General features: G+C 41.0%; 1 protein-coding gene across 1 annotated transcript in view; it reads left to right on the top strand.

The window, feature by feature from the left end:
* TAFA4 (TAFA chemokine like family member 4) overlaps window positions 1–23,887 on the top strand; it is a 135,880-nt gene extending 111,993 nt beyond the window's left edge. The window contains exons 3-4 of the mRNA XM_065885538.1: window positions 7,461–7,616; window positions 23,736–23,887. Coding sequence (XP_065741610.1) covers window positions 7,461–7,616; window positions 23,736–23,887 — 308 coding nt within the window. The remainder of the gene's footprint in view (window positions 1–7,460; window positions 7,617–23,735) is intronic.
* The last annotated feature ends 1,733 nt before the right edge of the window (window positions 23,888–25,620 follow it).

Here is a 25,620-nt window from a genome sequence, read left to right on the forward strand (position 1 = left end):
AGGGAGCCTGATTCCTCCAGCTCTGTTTTTCTTTCTCAAGATTGTTTTGGCTCTTTGGGGTCTTTTGTGTTTCCATACAAATTCTGAAATTTTTTGTTCTAGTTCTGTGAAAAATGCCAGCGGTAGTTTGATAGGGATTGCACTGCATCTGTAGATTGCTTTTCACAATGTTGATTCTTCCAATCCAAGAACATGGTATATCTCTCCATCTGTTTGTATCATCTTTAATTTCTTTCATCAGTGTCTTATAGTTTTCTGCATAAGGTCTTTTGTCTCCTTAGGTAGGCTTAATCCCTAGGTATTTTATTCTTTTTGTTGCAGTAGTAAATGGGAGTGTTTCCGCAATTTGTCTTTCAGATTTTTCATCACTGGTGTATAGGAATGCAAGAGATTTCTGTGCATTAAGTTTTTTTGTTTTTGTTTTTGTTTTTGCGGTACGCGGGCCTCTCACTGCTGTGGCCTCTCCTGTTGCGGAGCACAGGCTCCGGACGCGCAGGCTCAGCAGCCATGGCTCACGGGCCTAACCACTCTGTGGCATGTGGCATCTTCCCGGACCAGGGCACGAACCCATGTCCCCTGCATCAGCAGGCGGACTCTCAACCACTGCACCACCAGGGAAGCCCTGTGCATTAACTTTGTATCCTGCTACTTTACCAAATCTGTTGATTAGCTCTAGTAGTTTTCTGGTAGCATCTTTAGGATTTTCTGTGTACAGTATCATGTGATTTGCAAACAGTGACAGTTTTACTTCTTCTATTCTGATTTGGATTCCTTTTATTTCTTTTTCTTTTCTGATTGCTGTGGCTAAAACTTCCAAAACTATTCTGAATAATAGTGGTGAGAGTGGGAAACCTTGTCTTGTTCCTGATCTTAGTGGAAATGGTTTCAGTTTAAAAGCACATTTAATAAGAAAAAAAGATATGTATTTAAGCAGATAAAGTTAATCCATCCTCTATAGCAATCCCAAAGCAATCAACTTTTTTGGTAAGGATTGTCCTAACTCTTTTAATGTTATATACATCAGTTAGTCAGGTGAGTGAGGAACCAGGCATCTTAACTTTTACACTTCTGCCAATATTAATTTTAAGTCACCTTTTTTGAAAAGAGCATATACAACCTGATTGCAAGTTCAGAAGTGTGGAAAGGAATCAAGGAAGTTTTAAATTTCCCCACTTATAAAATATGTCTCCAAGAATGCTGAGAATAGTGACTGCCACACAGTATACTGTATGAAAGTGTTGGTTAAATAAATAGAAATAAATATGCTTCCATCTACCTGCCCAGAGAAAACTGGAAGGAAAATGGCCCAGAAACTGACAAGGGTTAACAGCAAAAACAGGACAGTTTTCTTTTCCCCCCTCTTTGGCCAGCTTCTGTCCAGTGAATCTGGCTCCACTTCTGGATAATTCATTTGTATGTACTCCAATTCACACTTTGAAGCTCTAAAGTAAGAGAAATGAGAGATTTCAGCTACAACTTCTCACTTACTGCACAGGTCTTATGTATATGTATTTAGCTGTAGTTTTCAAGACAGATCTCCAACTGAAATGTTCCCTGCTGTTTAAGAGAGAAAATGCATCTTTGTTTTAACTGAATTTACCTGAAGTGGCCACTTTCTGGTACTAAGCTTATTGAACAAGGCATCCCTTTTGTATGTTTTTAGAGAACTAAGCCACTAGTTTCTTGTCTGTTTTCTACTTTCTTTTTTTTTTTTTTTTTTTTGCATCCAGCAACACTATACTACGTAGCTGTATGATGTTTACGATGGTTACATTTATATGTCAACTTGACTGGCGGGGTGCCCAGTCACAAATTATTCTGGGTGTTTCTGTGAGGGTGTTTTGGATAAGATTAACATTTGAATCTATAGATTGAGTGAAGCAGATTGCCCTCCCTAACATGGGTGGGCCTCATCCAATCAGCTGAAGGCCTGAATAGAGCAAAAAACCTAACCTTCTTCTTGAATAAGAGAGAATTCTTCCAGGTTTTGAACTGGGACGTATCTTTTCCTGTTTTTGCACTCAAACTGAAACATCAGCTCTTACTGCATCATGAATCTGTCCACCCTTGGACACATCTTCTTGCTTCCCTTTCTCTGGAGAACTCTGACTAATACAGTGTTAACACATGAGCTGCTCAAGCACGTATAATCAGTGATTTCTGTGCATCACCCACACTGGATCCCTATCTTCTGCCATCATTCCTTCAGCAGTTTTAAGTACCTGTTTCTGAGAACCCATCTCCTGTGCCAGGAACAAAGATTACAAAGAAATGAGGCACATCCTTATTCAAAGATTATTGTCACATGTCAACAGTACACACATTTCTAGAAAGACTGTCTAAATGGAGCCACATAAACATTGTTATCAAGTAGAAAAGATGTTTATGTGGGAAACTGAGCCATATCTTGTGACTTGCTGAGGTAGAGATACTATTTTGGCTGTACTTGGTGAAATATTAGCTACCATAGCGACTACACTTTCTGCTGTGAGAGCATAGACACTGCCTGGGTTTGAATCTCTTCTCTTGCTATTTTCTAGTTGTGTTAACTTGGGCAAATCAATTTCTGGACATTTTATTAGATGTAAAATAGGAATAAAAATAGTGCCTGTACTGTAGCGTTTTAAAAGATTACATAGAATATTTGTAGAAAGTTTAGAAGAGTGCCTGCAACCTACCATATTTTATCAAATCTAAGATGCTGTCAATTGTGAAATATACTGCTGTTTTGTGTATTTCAAAGAAAGAAAAGCAATGCCAATTATAATGGTAAGATGCTATCAGTTGTGACACATCCTGACACGTTAAAATATGTATCTTAAAAATCAATGAAGTACCATAGTTGGTGCTATATAAATGAATAAAATTCTACACCAGGCAAGCTGATTTTTCAGAGACAAGATTGAATAAAAAAAACAACTATTTGCATTTGTGGATGGTTATCTAAATAGCAACAAAATTCTCAGCAAACTATAATAATAATGAATGTTCACATCACTTCTTGACTATTCTAGGAAGTTACTAAAGCACGTTTCTTTTATTTTCTTAATGAGGTTTAGAGCTGCTTTCATTATAGATTCTCTAGGACCATTAAAAATCTAATTAAGGCATGATGGCTGTTACAGACTGAGTGTTTGTGCCCCCACCACCCACCAAATTCATACGTTGAAGCTCTAACCCCCAAATGTGACTGTATTTGGAAAGAGCGTCTGTGAGAAGGTGGTAGAGGTTAAATGAGGTCATAAGGTGGGCCCTAATTTAATAGGGCTGGTGTCCTTAGGAAGAAAAGGAAGAGACACCAGAGTGTGTGCTCTCTCTCTCTCTCTCTCTCTGCCATGTGAGGACATGGTAAGAAGGAGGCTGTTTAAAGCCAGGAAAAGAGCTCTCACCAGGAGTTGAATTGGCCAGCACCTTGATCTTGGATTTCTGGCTTCCAGAACTCTGAGAAATAAATGTCTGTTGTTGAAGCCACCCAGTCTGTGGTAGTTTGTTGTGGCAGCTGAGCAAACTGAGACAATGGCCAACAGGGAGGGTGGTCACTGAGAGAAGACTGAGGATGAATTCATCCCAGCCACCCCTCTTCCCCCTCGTGGCTACTCATTACCTGTCCAGGACCGTTTGACCTGAAGTGCTCATTTGCAATTGGAGACTACAGAAAGGATCTCCCCATGAAGTCTCCCCAGTCCTCACTTTTCTGCTTACTTGGTGCTAAAGTCCCATGGTACTTTACCGACATTGTAATTACTCTTTATTTTTTACTTTTTTACAATTGTACACAACTACCTATGGGAAATCAACACTCTTCTTGCAAACATTTAATTAGGTTTATAGTTTTAATTACTCCTTTCATATTTATGTTTTCCTCTGTAGTGGATTGAAAACTTTCTCTCATGCTGGCGATTTGACTCTCTGGGTACTGGTTCCGCTTTTACGTATTTTACAAATGAAACTTTGCCTTAGTGTTTGTTCTCACCATTAATTGGATTTTGCTTCCACCATTTAAGATAGTATGACAGGGAAGGGCCAGAAGAAATTCACCATGATATAGAGGTTACTTTATAGAAGGTCTGTCTTTATGGATTAAAAATCTGAAATACAGAATTGTAAAAAGGAGCTTTGTTATTCGAAGTACATACACCAAACAACAGAAACCAAGCAAAGCATTAACCTGTGGGAATCCTCGGGGAAACCTGTTTTAACGAGTAGATGAGATTTCTTGTAATTCACAGAACAATATATATGTAAACGGTATATCTGAAAATCATGAGGGTGCTCAAGGGTGCCTGGAAAGCTTGCCTTTCATTAATAATTTCTAAACATTGCCTCTACAATCTTGTTTCCGTTGTTTTTTTTTTTTATCAGAGCAAAGGTAAGTCTTTCCATCTTGGTGTAACCAGAGTTGGTGCATTAGTTATCCATTGCTGTGTAACAAATGAGCCCCGACCTTAGATGCTTGAAACAATCAACAAACAGTTGGCCCTTGAACAACGTAGGTTTGAACTGTGCAGGTCCACCATACTATGATTTTCTTCAGTAAGTATGTACTATAGTACCACATGACCTGTGGTTGGCTGAATCCATGGATGCATAACTACAGATAAGGAGGGCCAACCATAAGTTATACTCAGGTTTTCGACTGGGTGTGTGGGGTCAGCGCTTCTAACTCCTGCATCGTTCACAGGTCAACTATATATTATTTTACAGTCTTTGAGCAGCAGGAATCTGGGAATGGCTTAGCTGGGTGGTCCAGACTCAGGGTTGTTAGATTGCAGTTGAGCTGTTGGCTGGGATTGTAGTCTTTGAAGCCTCGACTAGGGCTGTAGGATCCACTTCCAAACTCACTCATGGCAGCACACAGCATGATTTCCTCCAGAGTGACTGATGAGCAAGCAAGGGACTGCACCACTGTCTTTTATAACCTGACTGTGGAAGTGGTAAACCATCACTTGTGATGTGTGCTATTGGCACTGGCACACAGACCAGTGCTGGTGCAGTGTAGGAGGGAATATACCTCGAAGCTCACTTACAGGGTTGTTGGCAAGAGACTTCGCTTCCTTGCCACAAGGGCCCCTTTATAGGGCCACTTATCCCATGGTTTCCTTTGAGTGAGTGATCTAAAAGGCACAGAAAGGGTGACCACCTAATTTTGGAAGTGACATATCATCATTTCCTCTGCACGCTATTGGTCATAAAGACCAACCCTGGTACCATGTGGGAAGGGACTGCACAAACGTGTGGACAGTAGGAGGCAGGGAGCATTAGGGACCATCTTAGACGGTGGCTGCTACAGCTGACATGGCCTTGAACAGAACGACAGACTCATGGAGTGGAATCATTCCCTCAGGTCCAGCCATGAGAACGGGTCCACTTAGTGGTAAGCTAAGTTCTCTCTTGGTTTTACAATCTCCTGCTAATTTTCCAATAAATTCTCTTTGGCTTAAGTGAGCTTAGATCACTTTCCATTGTTAAAAGACTTCTAACTGATAAAATGGACTCCAATATAAACGTAAACCATTTTCTGTTTGTTACAGGAGTATGGAAGTCAGTTTTATTGTTGTTGGCGATGGGAGGTAGAAATATAGAATTGTGGACAGAGCAGTGAGAACCTGTGGTGCTAGGATGGAATTGGAGATGCCAGTGTGGACTTACGCTGTGGACTCATGCTGTATACACACACACACACACACACACACACACACACACACACACACACACTTCCTAGGTCTATCTGCCCTTTCAGCCCCAAGTCACTCCCTGGTAGCAATGAATAAACCTTTGTGCCAAGGTCCTGGTTTCTAAATCTGAAGCCCCACTAAAAACAATCAGGGCTCCTTGGAGAAAAATGATGAGGGCAGGGAAAATCTGGCACATCTTTTGAGCCAGAAATTTAGCTAAGATCTCAAAGCATAATGGGGATATGTCAAAATGACACAGCGGCCAGTATGAAGGGGCTCCTCCTGTCTAGATCTGAGATAATTTGAATATTAATATAGAATCAGTTTTGCAACCATCATATTAATAATTGGTTCTGGTGGAAGTCGTCAATGGATGCTAAAAAGAGTGGGTCAAAGTTTGAAGAGTGGGGTGTTTACATAGTTTGAATATATTTCCCCTTAAAATGCTTATTAATTACAAAGGGCAAAATAGTACCTTTAGAAATGGAGAAACCTGGCAGCCACCACCTTAAGCATGTGATTAAAAGTAAGAGCACCAAAAGCTGGATAAATGACATTATGTGCCTCCTGATATGATGCACTGAGAAGAACATAGTGTCACTTCTGGGGTAATCTGCTAAAAGTGCATTGCCTGACTCTAATCAGGAGGAAACATCAGACAAATCCCAACTGAGGAACATTGTACAAAATAACTGACATGTGTTCTTTAAAAATGTCAAGGTCAAGAAAGATAAAGGCTGAGGAGTAGTTTCTGATTGAAGAAGGCTAAAGAAATGTGAACTAAATATAATGTAGGCTTCTGCATTGGATCCTGAGCAGTGGGGGAAATGGCCCTAAAGGACATTTTTGGGACAAGAGGAAAAATTTGACTGTAGATTGTCAGTTATATAATAGCATTGTATTAATGTTAAATGTCCTGAATTCGTTAATTATGTCAGAGAAAGTCTTTATTCTTGGGAAATACACAGTATTTAGGGGTGAAGGAGTGTCATGTCTGCAACTTACTCTCAAATGGCTCAGAAGAATATATGAAAGAGAGTGAATGAGAAAGCAAATGGGGTCACATGTTAACAATTAGGGAATCTAGGTAAAAGGTCTTATATCAGTTTGCTATTGTTGCTGTGACATAGCGGCTTGTTTCTGTAGGTGAGAAGTCTGGCACAGTTTGGTTGGTTTCTCTGGGTTAAAATCAAGGTATCCGCAGGAGAGCCTTCCTTTATGGGGACCCTGGCGAAGAATCTGCTTCCAAGCACATCCAGGTTTTTGGCAGAATTCAGTGCCTTGTGGTTGTAGGACTGAAGTCTCCATTTCCTTGACTCTTGGCCCCTCCATTTTCAAGCCAGCAATGGTGTTTTGAGTCCTCCTCGTGGTTTAAATCTGAATTCGCCTTCTGCTTCATCTCTCTGCTTTGAAGGGCTCATCACCTTAGCTCTACATGGATAATCCAGGATAATCTCCCTCTCTTAAACTTAACCAATTAGTAATCTTAATTACATCCGCAAAATCTCTTTTGCCATGTAAGTAACATAACACAGCCATTGGTGTGATACTGGGGCTAAAGGTCCTGGAAGCCAAATTTCTGTATACCTCAGTTTTATAGGAGTTTTTTGCACTATTCTCGCCACCTTTATATAAGTTTAAATTCACATCAAAACAAACCAAAAGGATTCATAAACGTAGTATACATGGAATTGGGAAATGTAGTCATGGCATTGTTCACATCCTTGGTACTTTCATTTCTTCCTAACAGCACTGGGTCTCTTTTGCTCCCCTGTTATCCACCAGGTCACCACCAAATCAAGCAAGGGACCTGTGAGGTGGTCGCAGTGCACAGGTGCTGTAACAAGAACCGCATAGAGGAGCGATCACAAACGGTCAAGTGTTCTTGCTTCCCAGGACAGGTTGCTGGCACAACTCGGGCTCAGCCTTCTTGTGTTGAAGGTAAGACCTTTCTGGTCAGTTTCCCTAATGTTGCAAAAGGACCTAAAGAACCCCCCTACTTTGCTGTCTTTGCAACTCAAAGGAAACTAGGGCTGCATCTGTGTCAACTATGTCAGTGTCATTTAAAAAATGAACATAAATATAACCCCACAAATTTCTTAATGAGTAGGGTATTAATGATGTCTCCCAAGAGGTACCAATGAGGAGTTCAGTTACTGGACAATCAGGAAGATATGCTTTGATTTCTGCTTGCCCAACTGTCTCTCCACATATCACCCACTGGAGCAGTTTCTTCCCTAGACATGCTTTTCCGCCTCCTCTAAAACTCTATTCAGAAAGTCAGCAACCTGGTTTTCTCACCTCGTGTTTGACGTTATAGACTAATATTCTCTTTATTTCTAGTTTACTATTTATACAACATCTTTGGAGCAAGTTCTGTGAGAATAGTTTGGGATATCATTCATTTGTTGTTTCCCTATCCCCTAGCAGAATATGGTGGCAGTGGTTAAAAAAAAAAAAAAAAAAAAAAAAAGAATCAATGTTGATGGTTGTAGGTGGAGGCCTGGGACTGATTCCTTTTGATACCCCCTGGCTCCTTCCAGCAGACACCTTGTTAGAAACAAGTATCAGTCCCCAGGGGGACAGATGCATGAGGTTAAGTCTTGTAGCAGTTTCTCTACAGTGGTGTGAAACCTCCCTGAAAACGAACACTTCCTGTCTTATCTGATGCATTTCTAAAGGTCAGCGGTTAACACACACACACATTCTTATCTCTAGAATCATACAGTCCACGATAATTAACCACATCCCACCTACCCTACCAAACAGACACACATTTGTAGACTGTTTGGTGTACACGTATTGTATACATACCATGGCTATGTATCAGCATGATCTCCGCCACCTTTCAAAATGGAAAGTGAACGTGGAAAATTTCCCATCTAGAATTCCTCACCAGAAACTCTGGGGGCCAAATGTGTTGCTGAATTCAGCTTCTGTCAGATTTAGTTAAGGCAACATAGTGCATATGCCATCTATTACCTAACAGACCTAACGTCTTCTGCAGTTGCACCCCACAATTACAGATATTAATATTTATACAGTAAAATATATGAATATTCATGCAGGATGGGATAAGGCAAGATGAAGAACCTCATGTTAATTCAAGTTAGGTATTGCTGCCATTCTAAAGAAATTCTTGCCATTTTCAGAGCTTTTTGGATTTGGGGCTTAAAGATAAAGGATTGTAGGCCTATAGGAAAAAAAGGTAAGGATCTTTAACATTAAAAAAAAAATTGCTAAGTTTGTCTCCCCAGCTGGGACAGTTTAGTGTATATATTTGCTCCATTACTGAATCCAGATCATACTCATTTTGTCTCCTGGCTCTCTCTCAAATCAGTCCACTCTTCTCTACCCCACTGTCACCTCCACCGTCTAAGGGCCTAAATACATTTTGCTGAGCTTACTACTCTTCGTCTTCCAATTTTCACGCTGTAGCCAGAATGATCCTTCTACAGAAACAGAACTCATTACGTCACTCGCATATTTAAAGCCACACTTCAGTGACTTTCCACTGTCTTTAAAATGAAATCCAAATTCCTTACCATGGCTTGGCTGATGAAGCCCTGCATAATCTCGTTCTGTCTTACTTTTTTCTTTGAACTACTGTACCCCAGGCAAACTGGAGTCTTTTCTGTTCCCTTTCATCTCTGCACTTCAGCTGTCATTGCCTGAATCGTTCCCTTCATCCCCCCAACACACATTTGTCCACTTAATGCCTAGTCTCCTTTCAAATCTTATATATGTTCTTGTATCTCCCCATACTTCCAGTTCATGATGTGCATCTTGTTTTGTTGTAAAAACTTGTCGAATGTATGCTTCCCATTAGTCCGCAAGTTGCTTGAGGATGGGAACTGGGTCTCTTATTTACATCTCCCCGCAGTAGCTGGTGCACGATGAGTTTTAGCACAGGAGAGAATGATTTCATCTTCACTAATCACAGATTCATTTCGAAAGGTAACAACAATGGTTGCTTGCCTCTGTAGATTTTATTTAATTTTTAATTAACAGTTGTAAAGATGTTTAATGTTTTTATTGAAGTATAGTTGACATACAATATTATGGGAGTTTTAGGTGTACAACATAGCGGTTTGACATTGATAAACGTTACATACTGATCACCAGGGTAAGTCAACCACCTGTTGCCATACAAAATTATTACAAAATTATTGACTATATTCCCTGTGCTGTATATTACATCCCCATGGCTTATTTTATAACTGGAAGTTTGTACCTCTTAATTCTCTTCACCTATTTTGTCCAACCTCCCACACTTCTCCCCTCTGGAGACCACCAGTTTTTTTTCTGCATCTGTGAGTCCGTTTCTGTTTGGTTTTGTTTGTTGTTCTTTTTTTCTCTTTTAAAAAATTTTTTTAGATTCCACATATAAGTGAAATAATATCTTATTTGTCTTTCTTTGTCTGACTTATTTCACTGAGAAATAAGATACATTCACATTGTTGCAAATGACAGAATTTTCTTCTTTTTATGGCTGAGTAATATTCCATTGTATATATATATATATATATATATATATATATATATATATATATATATATACACACCACATCTTCTTTATCCATTCATCTGTTGATGGGCAGTTAGATTGTTTCCATACATTGGCTATTGTAAATAATGCTGCAGTGAACATAGAGGTGCATATTTCTTTTCCATTTAGTGTTTTTGTATTCTTTGGGTAGAGAGCCAGAAGTGGGGTAGCTACTGGATCATATGGTAATTCTATTCCTAGTATTTTGAGGAATCTCCATACTGTCTTCCATAGTGGCTGCACCAATTTAAACTCCCAACAACAGTGTATAAGGGTTAGCTTATCCCACACGTGATTGTTTTCTTAATTTTTCTTAGTTTGTTATTAGTTTATGGAAATACAATAGATTTATATATACTGATTTTTGTATCCTGCAACTTTACTGAATCCACTTATCAGTTTTAATAGTTTTTTGGTGGAGTCTTTAAGGTTTTTTTCATACATACTATCATGTCATCTGCAAACAGTGACAGTTTTACTTCCTTTTTTTCTAATTTGGAGAACTTGTATTTCTTTTTCTTGTCTGATTGTTGTGGCTAGGACTTCTCACACTGTGTTGAGTAAAAGTCGTGATAGTAGGGGTCCTTGTCTTGTTCCTCATCTCAGAGGAAAAGCTTTCAGCATTTCACCATTGAGTGTGATGTTAACTGTGGGTTTATTGTATATGGCCTTTATTGTGTTGAGGTACATTCCCTCTATACTCACTTTGTTGAGAGCTTTTAATCATAACTGGATGTTGAATTTTGCCAAGTGCTTTTTCTTTATCTATTGAGATGACTATGATTTTCTCCTTTATTTTGTAAATGTGGTGCATCACCTTGATTGATTTGCAGATATTGAACCATCCTTGAATTCCTGGAATAAATCCCACTTGCTCATGGCATACGGTCTTTTTAATGTACTGTTGAATTAGGTTTGCTAATGTTTTGTTGAGGTTCTTTGCTTCTATCTTCATCAGGGATGTTGGCCCGTAATTGTCTTTTTTTTTTCTTCTTTTTTTGGTGTACAGTCTTTGTCTATAGTTTTAGTATAAGGATAATGAGTTTGGAAGCATTCCTTCCTCTTTAACTTTTGGGAATAATTTGAAAAGGATAAGTATTAACAATTCATCTCTGAAGACATCTGGTCCTGGACTTCGTTGTGAAGGGATTTTTTGTTTTGTTTTCTGGAGTATACTTGCTTTACACTGCTGTGTCAGTTTCTGCTGTACAGCAAAGTGAATCAGCCATATGTATACACGTATCCCCTCATTTGTGGATTTCCTTCCCATTTAGGGCACCGCAGAGCATGAAGTAGAGTTCCCTGTGCCATATAGTAGGTTCTCATTAGTTATCTATTTTATACTTGGTGTTGATAGTATATATACGTCAATCCAAATCTCCCAATTCATCGCAACCCCCCTTCCCCCTTGGTATCCTGTTGTGAGCTTTTGGATTATTGAGTCAATTTCAATACTAGTAATCAATTTGTTCAGATTTTCTATTTCTTCCTGATTGCCTTAGAAGAATGTATGTTTCTAGGAGTTTATCTGTTTCTTTGAGGTTGTTCAGTTTGTTGGTATATGATTATTTCTCCTGGCCTCTTATGATTCTTTGTATTTCTGTGGTGTTGGTTGTAACCTCTCTTTCATTTCTGATTTTATTTATTTGGGCCCTTTCTTTGCTTGATGAGTATGGCTAAATGTTAATCAATTTTGTTTATATTTTCAAAGAACAAGCTCTTAGTTTCATTGATCTTGTCTATTTTCGTTTTAGTCTCTATTTCATTTATTTCTGCTCTAATACTTATTATTTCCTTCCTTCTGCTGACTTTGGGCTTTCTTTGTTCCTCTTCTTCTAATTCATTTAGATGGTAAGTTAGGTTGTTTGAGATTTTTCTTGTTTCTTGAGGTAGGCCTGTATCACTGAATTTCCCTCTTAGAACTACATTCACTGCGTCCTATAGATTCTGGAAAATTGTATGTTATTTTTATTTGTTTCGAGATAGTTTCTGATTTCCTCTTTGATTTCTTCACTGACGAATTGGTTTTTTGGTAACATGTTGTTCAGTCTCCACGCATTTGTGTTTTATCCAGGTTTCTTTTTGTAATTTGATTTCTTGTTTCATACTTCTGTGGGTGGTTGAAAGTGCCTGATTTCACTCGTCTTAAATTTATTGAGACTTGTGTTATGGTATAATGTGATCTATCCTGGAGAGTGTTCCATGTGCTCTTGAAATGTATGTGTTTTTTCTGCTTTTATAGGAAACTGTTTATTTTATACTGGAGTGCAGTTGATTAACAGTGTTGTGTTAGTTTCAGGTGTATAGCAAAGTGATTCAGTTATACATATACATGTTTCTACTCCTTTTCAAATTCTTTTCCCATTTAGCTTATTACAGAGTATGGAGCAGAGTTCCCTGCTGCTATACAGTAGGTCCTTGTTGGTTATCTATTTTAAATATTGAGGTGTGTACCTGTCAAGCCTAAACTCCCAATCTATCCCTTCCCCCACCCTTCCCCCCAGTATCTATAAGTTCGTTCTCTAAGTCTGTGATTCTGTTTGTGTTTTGTAAATAAGTTCATTTGTATCTGTTTTCTTAGATTCCATATATAAGTGATATCATATGCTATTTGTCTTTCTCTTTCTGATTTACTTCACTTAATATGATAATCTTCAGGTCCATCCATGTTGCTGCAAATGGCATTATTTCATTCTTCTTAATGGCTGAGTAATATTCCATTGTCTATATGTACCACCTCTTCTTTATCCATTCATCTGTTGATGGACATTTAGGTTTGCTTCCATGTCTTGGCTACTGTAAACAGTGCTGCAGTGAACACTGGGTGCTGTATCCTTTTGAACCATGCTTTTCTCCAGATATATGCCCAGGAGTGGGAGAGCAGGAACATATGGCAGCTCTCTTTTTCCGTTTGTAAGGAACCTCAATATGGTTTCCATAGTGGCTCTACCAATTTACATTCCCACCAACAGTGTAGGAGGGTTCCCTTTTCTCCACCCCCTCTACAGCATTTATTGTTTGCAGATATTTTGATGATGGCCATTCTGACTGGTGTGAGGTGATATCTCATAATTTTGATTTGCATTTCTCTAGTAATCAGTGACGTTGAGTATCTTTTCACGTGCCTCTTGGCCTTCTGTATGTCTTCTTTGGAGAAATGTCTATTTAGGTCTTCTGCCCATCCTTTGATTGGGTTGTTTTTTTGATACTGAGTCACATGAGCTGTTTGTAAATTTTGGAGACTAATCCCTTGTTGGTTGAATCATTTGCAAATATTTTCTCCCATTCTGTGGGTTCTCTTTTCATTTTGTTTATGGTTTCCTTTGCTGTGCAGACGCTTTTGAGTTTCATTAGGTCCCATTTGTTTATTTTTGTTTTTATTTCCATTACTCTGGGAGACGGAACAAAAAAGATATTGCTGTGATCTGTGTCAAAGAGTGTTCTGCCTATGTTTTCCTCTAAGAGTTTTATAGTATCTGGTCTTACATTTCGGTCTTTAATCCATCTTGAGTTTACTTTTTTTGTGTGCTTTTTTTTTTGGTGGACTGTATCTATCAAGGTCATCTGATCTAATGTGTCACTTAAGGCCAATGTTTCATTATTGATTTTTTGTCTGGATGGTCTGTCCATTGATATAAGTGGGGTGTTCACGTCCTCCTATTATACCCGTCAAGTTCTACCTTTATATCTGTTAATATTTACTTTATGTGTTTAGGTGCTCCTCTGTTGGGTGCGTAGATATTTACGAGCATTATACCTTGTTGGATTGATCCCTTTATTATTAGGTAATGTCCTGCTTTGTCTCTGTTTACAGTTTTTGTTTTAGAGTCTATTCTAAGTATTGCTACATCTGCTGTTGATTCCCTTTAGTGTATTTAAGTTACTGGATGTATGTATTTTTAATCAGAGTAGAGTTGATTTACAATGTTGTGTTAGTTTCAGGTGTACAGCAAAGTGAATCAGTTATACATATACATACATCCACTCTTTTTTAGATACGTTTCCCATACAGGCCATTACAGAGTATTGAGTAGAAGTTACCGTATTCTTTAGTTCTGATGTTTTTTTGAAGTTCTATCCCTTTTTTGAAGTTCTCTGAGTTCATTCATTCTTCTGCTTTGTTCAGTGAGTGTCTTTATGACTATTACTTTAAACTCTTTAGCTGGTAAATTGGTTACCTCCATTTCATTTAGTTCTTTTTCTGTGTTTTTTCCTGTTTATTTCCATTGGGAAGGTGTTTCTTTGTCTCCTCATTTTGGCTAACTACATATATGAGGTATGTCAGCTGTGTCTCCCGGTCTCGAAAGAGTGGCCTTACGTACAAGGTGCCCTGTGGGGCCCAGTGGCACAGTCACCCTTGGTCACCAGAGCCAGCTGCTCCAGAGGTATCACTGGTGTGGGCTGTATGCACCCTCCTTTTACGGTTGAGTCTTGATTGCTACAGACACACTGGTTGGTGGGCAGGGCTGACCCCCAGGCTTGCTGGTTGCATGGGTTGGCCGGGACTGTTATGGGGCACGTTGATGTGTAGAACTCGTAGAACTCGTCTCTGGCACAACTGGCTGTGGGGCCTGATCATGACTCTCGTGGGACTGCCGGTGTGTGGAGCTCTCCGAATGGGAGCTGCCTTGGAGGGACACCAGTGCCGGCCAAGCTGCTGGGTGGGGTAGGGGGCAAGAACCATCTTGCAGGGGCACTGGTAACGGCTGAGGTGGCCCAGCAGGTAGGGCAGGAGCTACTTAGGAGGGACTGATCACAGCTGGGTAGGGTCTTAGGGGAACACTGGGGTGGGGCACACAGTGTTAGCTAGGTAGATCGAGAGTTACGGAAATGGTGCACATCAGTGCTGGGCAAGCTAGGTAAAAGGAGAGTTTAAAAAGGGTTCCTGCCAGCACTTCAGTCCCTGGAGGAAGTTCCACCGGATCCCTGCCCCTCTGGCATGTGTCCTAAATTTAGTCGGTGAATTTCCTTCTTGTGTCACACAGGCACTTTGCAAGCTGGTGCCTCCGTACTGGGACTTGGAGCAAGTGAGTTTGTGTGTGAATCCTTCCAGAGTGGAGTCTCAGTTTTCTCCATTCCTCCAGCTCTCCTAGACGTAAGCTCCACTAGTTTTCAAGGCCAGATGTTCTAAGCGCTCATCTTCCTGGTGCAGGACCCCCGGGCTGGGGCAGTTGATGTGGGGCTCGGACCCTTTGCTCCTCAGCAGGGAGCTTTATGGTTGTGATATCCCTCCTGCTTGTGGGTCCCTGCACCAGGGGTGTCAGTTCTGACTAGACCACATCTCTGACCTTCGTACCTGTTTGGATGTGGCCTTTTCTTTATAGCCTTAGTTGTGGAAATATGTTCTCCTAGTCTCTAGGTCACGCTCAGAAATCGTTGTTCTATAGGTATTTGTAGTTTTGGTGTGTCCATGGGAGGAGGTGAGCTCAGTCAGGGTCTTCCTATTCTGCCATTTTATCCAGAACCAACATCGCCTCTGTATATTTTAAACTTCTACACGAGCTCACGAATCATAACAAACTGTATTTATACTGTCTAGTTTAGAATATTTGGATATAAAAACCTTAGATATCTAAATAATGTTTTACAAAACTCAAAGCACTTTTATCGATGCCTGGAAAGTACAGATAGGGTAATAGTTCCTATTAGCATCTGTCTCTTAGTAAAGGAAATACTAGTACCTTATCATACACTGGCTTGTTCTAAATTTTGTATATGGGAAAAATCCCTTTTGGCCTCTACCCTATGGGTACCCTATGGGTTTGGTCAATATATTTTCCATATACTTGTGTATTTAAGACAGGTCTGTGGAAAATGTGGTAGATTTCAGTATGAATGTGTTTTACACAAATGGCTATCACTGGATATTTCTTAATCCAATGTGCATTATTCCTATTAGTATTAGGTTGTGGAGCTCTTTGTGTACTAGTACCTATTGACCTGTTTTTTTAATCGCTCCACAGCATCCATTATATTGGACAGGTTATAATTTATTTAGCTGTACTTCTACTGAAAGACATTTCAGTTGTGTCTGTGGCAAAGGAAACACGCTCACAGGGTCCATGATTTCCCTAGTGTAGAGGATCAGTGAGTGACGGAGACCAATTATTTGGTGTCGGAGCAGAGTCTGTACAGTAGAATTTCTGTGATGACGCAGATGTTCTTTCTGTATATCTCCCTGTCTATATGGCGTGATGTATACGTGTCCAGTATGATTGGTTGCCACTAAGCACAGGTGGCCCTTGAGCATTTGAGATGTGACTCGTGTAAATTTACATGGGAACTTGTGACTAGAAGCGTCTATATTGGGTAGTGCAGGAGAAGCTTTACGTAAATCTGTAACTTCAGTGCAACATTTGGTGGCCAGAGCATACCAAAACCCTGAAAGATGGGATTGTAATTGTGTCTTCATATTTGTGTTCCCTGCACTAGCATTGCTTGGCAAGTAGTCGGTGCTCGGTCAATGTTTATTGGCTCAAAGTCACAGAGGAGGTGTAGGAAGTTGTAGTTTAGGCTCTAGTTAGGGTGTACGTCTGTTTTCATATCTCCCTGATCATCTGTTTCTTATCTGAACATGTTTTGATTAGGGCTTTTTAGCTTTACCTGCTTAATCTTTATCCCATAATAATTATGCGGTATCATGCTGCTAATTGGCATGCGGGAAAACCTAGTCTCTGCTGATATGTTCCTTTTATCTTATTTGTCACTAAGAATAGAGAGGATCTAAAATATAAAATTTACTTGAATTTACATTTAAATTAAAACCAAGGCGAGAAGACATGGGGGGGCACTTATTAATGTTGGTATAGACACTGGACTATCTTTATGCATTTTTGTTAATCCACACCACAGATACTTATCTGGTGTTTTTTGTTGCTCTTCCATAAAATCATAGCTTTTCCTAGTTAAAAAGGGAGAAAAAATAGCTTTTTTTTCCCTCCTATCGGGCTTTTTTCTTATAATTAACTTATGAAGTCCCCCTGAATTATTGAAATGTGTCTGTAATACACATTTGGGATTTGGGAGAAGGGATGGGGAATTATTTGATTAAAGCTATGATTACTTGGATCCTAAAACAGAAACTTTAGCTGTTAAGCATTCTTGCTTTTGACTCGTCTACTGGCATAGACAAGGCTGTTTTGTGGTAGGAACCGTATTCTACACATTTATCAAGAGATAATGCCGAATCGTTGTAGGATGAAATGAAATAAATGTGTAGTACAGTGAAACAATTTATTTTTGTCAAAGTGAATGCTTTCTAAACATCGGTTTTAAAAAAACTTAATAAGGTGAAAGCCTAGGAATGGAAGACAGTTAGTTACTTTTTAAAGCTATAGTTTTTTTCCTTTCGAGGATGCCCAAATATCTTTTCTGAGATGTCGGATTTCGCTTCTTTAAGGACAAGAGTCACTGTGTGTATTGCAGACGTCTTTCATGGCTTTATGGATTGTGTGGTGAGATGCAGGGTCTGTCTTTAAGTTGTGAGTTCACACGGTTTTCTTACCAGTTATGTTCTCTGTGCCACCTGGCAGACGAAGCAGTTTTCTGAGTTCTTCTCAGTGTTGGTCAGGTAAAGGACAATGAAGTATCCTTTACAAAAAGTACTTTGGAAGTTGGAAGGACATGCCTCTTGCGTATGTTTGTTCATTTATCAAGTTCTAATTTAGCACATTTGTGCCTGGCCTGTCCTAGATGCTGGAGGGTAGCATAATAATTAGACTCAGGTCCTGCTTTCAAGGAGCCCAGAGTTTACTCGGAAAGATTGGTAATTAAACTCTAGTAAAGCAGACGAGGGGTCAGCGGTGGTGCCCATGAGACGCCATCGGTCTGACTTGACCAGGTAGGAAGGAGCTAGGGAGGGCAGGCGTGTAGAGCACCTGAGAATGAAGGGGACAGCCTTGGGAAGCAGAAGCAGCTCATCTGGCTCAGAAATGGTAGAAGACAAAGCTGGAGATGTAAACAGAGCCTGTGATATTAAAGGCCTTAGAGCAAATCAAATTTTAGGGCTTACTGCCTGCCTTCTGGGAATTTGTATTCAAGGAGAATGGATGAAGCAGACTCTGCCGATAAGAAAGGGTATGAAGTGCTAGGAACAAAGCGCATATAAAATACCCTGAGGTTTCTGAGCAGGAAAAATGTGATCTCGGAATCTGACAGGTCACATAGACTGTCAGCGTAGTGAGCCCAAGATTAGCCAGGATTTGTGTGTGTGAAAGAGAGATACAAAGGTTAGACTTGTGGAAGCGCCCACGGTGGAGGGGGGTGGAGGGAGGACGGAAGCCATGGAATGGAGGTGGCATGATGATATTTACTGTGAATTAGTATCACTTTCACCAGCCAAAGCTTTGATGAGGTCTGATGATCTAACATAGCCTCTCATGTTGGGCTGAATACATCTAAATCATCACCATAGATAGATAACCACAGATCAATGTTTCTCAGCCGGGGCGTGATTTTCTCCCTGCACCCCGGGGGACATTTGACCATGTCTGGTGACACTTCCGGTTGTTATGCTGGGGGAGAGGGTGCTACTGGTATCTAGCAGGTAGAGGCCAGGGATGCTGCTGAATATCCACGGTGAATGCACAGGATATACAGCCCCAATAAAGAATGATCTGGTCCCAAACGTAGGTCAAGAGACCCTGCCTTAGCAGTTTCTCCCAGATGTGTGTGTGCTTGTGCGAGAGGGCCTTTAGCTGGGAAGACAGACCTAGATCACAGAAGAGGAGCCTGTACATCCTCAGCCCCAGCCTCCCGCCGTACTCTGTGCAGATAACAGTACTGTGTCATTTGTGAAGTGTGGGAACAAGGAAAAGGTTCTGTAAAAAAATTATAGTCCTCTCACTACTGCTTTTATGCATGTTACCTGGGTCAGGTTGGAATGGCTTCTTTTCTTTGAATGACCAGAAATATAAATTGGCAGGGCTTTCCACCTATCTTAAAAGCTAATGAATGGCTTAATTTTTAAAGCACACAGTGAGTGTCTTGAAATAACAGGGGTGAGAGCAAAACAGCTGAAGATACGATACGTTAAAACCTCAGAACCTATGCTTGTGACTGTTTCCATTTTCTAGATGATACATATTCCCCGAAGATGTGCTCTTAATCTCTCTGTCCGTAGTTTCAGGGTAAAAATACACTCTTCTTTAGAAGAGCCTTAACTCTGTGTAAAGACAACCACACTAAGTCCACAGAGGAGATGCCAGCTGTTGAGAAGTGAGCCTGTTGGTCTTACTCGAAGGTGGGCTTATCTAAATAGCTATATAAATACCATATTGTGTTTTGTTTAATAGAGTGGTATTTATTTGGGACGAGGGCTAGAAACAAAAACCCTCCATCTAGTTCATACAACAGAGAGTAAAGAAAATGCACCAGGAGCACCTAAAAAACAACATTATAGAAAGTACTAGTTGCCTGTCTTTTTTTAAGTTCGTTTCTGCATAAAGCTAGAGATTCGTTAGAGCTCGGCAGCTTGGAGATAGACAGATAGGGATATTTTGTATTTTCCTAAGGCAGGGGGCTTTTTAAAGAATTTCATTTTAAAAATAGAAGCGACAAGACACTTTCTCAAAGTATAAGTATATTATGGTATTTGGCACCAGGAAAAAAACCATGTATGCCTCCTACAAATTTATTTTCCTGTGGAGGCAAAACTCAGTTAAGTGGGCAGATGTTCTCAAGAGTTATTTTAATAGAACCCTACTTCTGAGTCTTTTGTCTCAGCTCATAGCCCTACCCCGTATGCTCTCAGGGCTGAAACATCCGGGCTGTTTAATCACCTTAGTCATTGTCGGGTCAAACCCTCTGTTGGTTTTCAGTTTAGCTGCGAGTTCCTTCATCAATCCTTAACTCATAACGGAATTTGAAACTTGTATTTTGGCTACCGGGATGGCTCTTATCATGTCTCCTTTTCTGAAAGAACATTTGCGATTAAGTCTTTCACAAGGAAACTTTTATCTGGATAAAGTGGCTACTTCTAGGGCTCCTCACTCAACGCATTCTATCAAATATGAACACGATGTCTTTTTTACAACTAGAAATATTTGGAATTCCAGGGCAGCCTGCTGTTTTAAGGAGTCTATTGTGAATCTGTCTGTCTCCATCGCTCCGTGTTTCCCAACGAAATGAGAGGACAGTGGTAAATAGTTTCCAAAGGGGTTGACTGCGTATGCCTCCTTCTTGTATTTATTTAAATACATTATTACACTTAAATCCTTAAACAAAATACTAGGCAATGCTGTAGCTGAGACTGTGATGAAAGCCCGAAGCCATCCTTTTCCCCACCTCAAGCTCCTTTTCTAGATTCGGCATCGGGATTATTTCCGATTCCCCTGAGTCCAGTGAGAAGGTACTGGCGTTTCTCCGCTGTGAAGCTGAGATAATATCGGATTCAGTCTGATTCCCAGATTTCTCCCCTCACTCACACCTCAGTTGGTCTTCCCTGTCAGGCACCTTTTTGTTCTGAATTCTTTCATTGTCCCTGCCAGACTCACCCTTCTAGGGACATAGGTTTTCCTGGCTTATTGCACTACCGTGCTGAGAAACTTTCCATGGCTTCCCGCTGCTTAGAGAATCAAGTCCTGGATTGTCCTTGACAGTCCCTAAAGTTTGCTGCCCAGACCACCTTTCTCAGCTGAATGCCCACTGTTTCCCTGCTGACCCCTCACTTGAGCCACGTGGGTCTCCTGGCTTCCAGGTGGCCGTTCACTGCCCCCCGCTGCCTTCACCTGGACAGATCACTAGCCATCTGTCAAAGCTTCTTTTTGAATCATCCGTGTAGCTCTGATACCTGTCAAGAGTACATAGGTTTCCACTGCTGAGTGGAAGAAAGTTTGTCTAAGGAACAGTTTTAAAGCCTTTTTAAAAAGTACCTCAGATTCACTTTTAACTCTGTGCAAATATGACTAAGCTCTGGCAACGTTCAGATAACTTTTCCAGTCCTGCAGATGGCATTTTCAGTTGAGGGCTGGGAACCACTCTTGTTTATCTTTATATCTACTTGGGACCAAACTAAGGTACTCAGAAAATAATCAATGACTGGTCGGCCCTTTGAAGATGGTCAGTTTTGGGTAGCACTTATTAATCTAAACGATTACTGCAAATTGTGGTACAAGTAGAAAGATCGATGGATACAGGGTCTCGCTTCAAGTATTACTCACTTTGTGGCAAGCTCTGGTTTTTGGATCTGGAACCCTCTGACTCCCCTTCTTGCTTCTGAAGGTTCTTGGGACCATCACAAGGGAACAGTACATAAAAGTGCACAGCTCCATACGATTTTAAGGTGAAACCGTTGTGATGTCGGGGGCTGAAAAGAATGTAACTTGGTCAGACATGGCCCCGGTGTGTCCGTCCACTCAAGTGCAGTGTCAGTCTCTGACAAAATAAATAACCCATTTAGCTACGTGCCTTTCTCAGTGTTGGCACTTCCTGATTTAAAAAGCACTTGGTTATTCTAGATCACAAATCTGCCTGACTCATGTACTGTTGGTTTGGATGGGACTCGTTGGATACATAGCTCAGTATCTGGCCAAATCTGGAACGGTGGCTGCATGTGGAGAAAATGCAGTATCTGGTTACTTCAGCCAGTAATGGAACAATCCTATACCCTCATCCTGCCACATCGCGTTTGCCTGACAGGAGAAGAGTTTTGAATGCGCTGGCTTCCTCCGTTACGTTACCTACTTTTGTCATTGCCTCTAGTAGAGATCTCTGCTGGGAGGGAGTGGGTACGTATTAAGTGTTGGCAGCAGTGTTAGATTGCCTCTGTTCAAATGCTGCTTGGCTACTTGGAAAAAGGGTGACTCTGGGCAACTCATTTAATACCACCAGACCTCAGTTTTCTCCTCTCTGTAAAATGCAGAAAAAAGAAATAGCCACTTTGAACCTCAGAGTTGAAGTGAATTTGAAATTAGCAAATGCAGGCAGGACATCTGGCGATGTGTCCTGCACTCGAGAAAAAGTAGCTCTTAGGATTTACAGTCATACCTCATTTCATTGTACTTCAGATACTGCGTTTTTACAGACTGATGGTTTGAGGCAGTGGTCTATCAGTGCCACTTCTCCAACCGCCTTTGCTCACTTTGTGTATTTGCGTCACATTGTGGCAGTTCTTGCGGTATTTCAAACCCTCCACTGGCAAAAAGAATATGACTCGCTAAATGCTCAGGTGATGGTTAGCAATTTTGAGCAATAAAATAATTAATTACAATAGGTACACCAAATTTTTTTTTAGTTTCGATATAAGGATATTGCACCTTTAATAGACTACAGTGTAGTGTAAACCTAACTTTTCTAGGCACTGGGAAGTCATAAAATTGGTGTCACTTACTTTAGGGTGGTGGTCTGGAGTTCTGGTGGTGGTCTGGAGTTCTCCAAGGTGGGCCTGTGGATGCCTGCTTCTTCTTGAACTTTAGTTTCAGACTTCTGAGGCAGTGGTAAAATCCATTGGGGTATAATTGTTTTTTTTTTTTTTTTTTTTTTTTAAGTCAACGTGTTACTGTTTCGACCCAAAAAAAAGAAAAAAGAGAAAAAACAAGGCTAACCTACCTCCACCCCCCAATCCACACATACTATCCCCAGCTCTGGAGCTTTGTCCTATACCAGCCTGCAGGGTGGGGGTTCACCTTTAAAAAATCAATCACAGTCTTTTTCGTCCTTTGAGATCTATGGGAATAACCATCAAGGTGATGGTTTTTTCTTAACTTCTCTTCGTCTGCCTGCAAACCCAGAGATCTGGGGTACTAGTTTCTGATTCAGGGGCTTAAGACAGCAATCATTTTATTGGCAGACTGCTGTGGGGATAGTGAGATGAAGAGGAAAGGGAATTCACAGGTAAGCTAACTGACTAGTCGAGAATGTAGGCATGTGAGGGGCTGGCCCGCCCCTCCCCTCTTAACGTGCGTCTAGTGGTTGACTCAAGTGGTTACTCACCTTGCTGGAATGGCGTGGAGAGATGAGGCACCCTGTGTGCTGAAAATGTTGACTGTTCTGAGTCTTTGCTGTTGAAAACAAAGAGTATGAAACACAACCGCGGTATCCGCGTCCACCACTATCACCTGCAACCAGAGACGGAGACCACGGTAATGGTGAACATTTTCTGACCACACAGTGACTGGTCCACAGTCAGCCGAGACTTCCACACGGATTGCCTTTATGCTCTTGCCACCTTCTGGCAAGGCTCTGTTTTTATTCCCATCGTACAGATGAAGGAACTGAAGCTGAGGGTAAAAAAAGCTAGTCCAAGGTCCTTCAGAAAAGGTAGCACAGCCAAATTCAAACCCGGGCAGGCGTACTGCACAGTGCGAGATCTCACTAACTACATCATCCTCGGTTAGCCAGCTGCATAAAAAGAAACTGTTTCTGTACAGTATACGGCTGATTGGATTCTGTACTCACAAGATTTCACCATAAGCCATCTTGGAAGCCAGTGTACTCACCAATGGTGAGCTTTATGTTACCTGTATTTGGAGGAAGAAACAATGTCCCAAATATTATTTGGCTTTGTCTTCCAGCTTCCGTTGTGATTCAGAAATGGTGGTGTCACATGAATCCTTGTTTGGAAGGAGAGGATTGCAAAGAGCTGCCAGATCACTCAGGTTGGTCCTGTAGCAGTGGCAATAAAGTCAAAACTACAAAGGCAAGTATAGACAAAACCCAACAGTAATCTACAGCCTCAGTATACCATTACCTGTGGGGTCTCCCCCCCTTCATTTCGTCCTGCCGTCAAGAGGACAGCGGTCCTTCTTGTTGCTAAACCTGCTTGGGCAGGGCCCCTCTGTGACTTTGGCCCTTTGAAAAGCCCATTTCTCAGCATCAGCCTTAGTTTCAGATTTTACAGAGCAGTGATTTGGTGGGGAAACGCATTCTTTTAGGCAGGGCTGCTGAATTCAGTTCAGCTCCTTCACGGCCCGCTTTCAAGTAAAGGTTTCAGAGTTGACAGTCCCGTGTATCAAAACAGTATGGCAGGAATCCACCTCCAGACGATTTACTGAAACAGAAAGACCTAGTGCCTAAGAGGAGATTGAATGGTTGAAGACTCTAATTCAAGCCTTGCGAGTCAATAGTTTCCTCCCCAGATCATCCTCTTTCTGGCTCTGAAAGACTCCATTTTCCACCTGGTTCTTGAGCCAGAAATTTAACTTCTTCCTCATCTCTCCCTGTCCAGTCTATTATTTTGTCTTTGGGACTGTGACTCCCAAATCCCTCCACGCTTCTGCGTCCCATAGTTACAATCCCCGTGAGGTCCGCCATTGTGTCTCATCTGGATGACTGAGGTTGCGGCCTCACATCCGCTCTTGATTCCCTCCCGGTCTGTTCTCCACAGGATGACCCTAGTCGTTTTTGCCAATTGCAGATCCGCTAAGCTAGTCCACCTCCCCATTTTTCAGGGGCTTCTCTGGGTTCCTTAGCTAGCCTGTGCTTGTCTGGCCCTAGGTAGATAACCTGGCAAGCCACCTCCCTCCCTTCATTCTTTCTGCTCCAACCGTCTGGGCCTTCTGTCTAGTCCTTCTTCCTGTGGTGCCTTTACAGTTGCAAAGGAACGTGCCTTCTGCCTTTCTTTTCTAGTTCACCATTATTTCTTCAGGGAATCCTTCACTGGTAGGATTCACGCTCCCTGTATCTCTAGCACGGTACTATAGTTACATTTTACAGGGAGCGCTGTACTTATTGGCTTCATACTGACAGCTTTCTGTCTAGGAGGAGAGCTGTGAAGTCAGGGCCCCTCGCTGCTTTGCTTACCCATAATCGTCCCAGAGCCAGCTGCGTGTCTCCGTGACTATTGCTTGAATGGAAATATTCATAAAACCGGTCATTCTAGGATTATAATGAGCTAGGCACACTGGAATGGGATGACTGTTTAGTTCTGGTTGCTGTGTCAGCTGTGGCCCCTGAGGAGGTATAACGTCTCTTGAAGCGTTTCTCATCTTGCTTACAGTTTCCCCTTTATGAGTATTTGGAATTACTCGAGCTCTCAATCATTTTCAACCCCTGAGGTCACGAGAAGGTGAGTTCTCCTCCTATGTGTGTGTACGTGGGGTATTATAATACACGAGATTTTATAAAATAAATATTTAAGTATGTCATGAATAAAAGGTTACATCTACAACAGACTCTTATAGAACAGGGTTTTATAATACATTTTAAATGTAGATTTTAGCTGCTATTTGTCCTACCCCAAATTACCAATAGTATATAGTCAGTGATTTGATTAGTTCCTCATTATCTAGGTAAAATAATTTCAAAATCAAGACCATTGTGACATTAATTGCAATGATCAGCTAACGTGTCCTTGTTAGTGACAGCATAACTCTCAGGTTAAATGACCTGATCTAGGCTTTTATGTCCAGGGCAGTAGAAGCTCGGGGAGGTTGCTGGAGGGGGAAGGAGGTTAGCACT

The sequence above is a fragment of the Phocoena phocoena genome, chromosome 10 (assembly GCF_963924675.1).
Source record: "Phocoena phocoena chromosome 10, mPhoPho1.1, whole genome shotgun sequence".
Classification (NCBI taxonomy): Eukaryota; Metazoa; Chordata; class Mammalia; order Artiodactyla; family Phocoenidae; genus Phocoena; species Phocoena phocoena.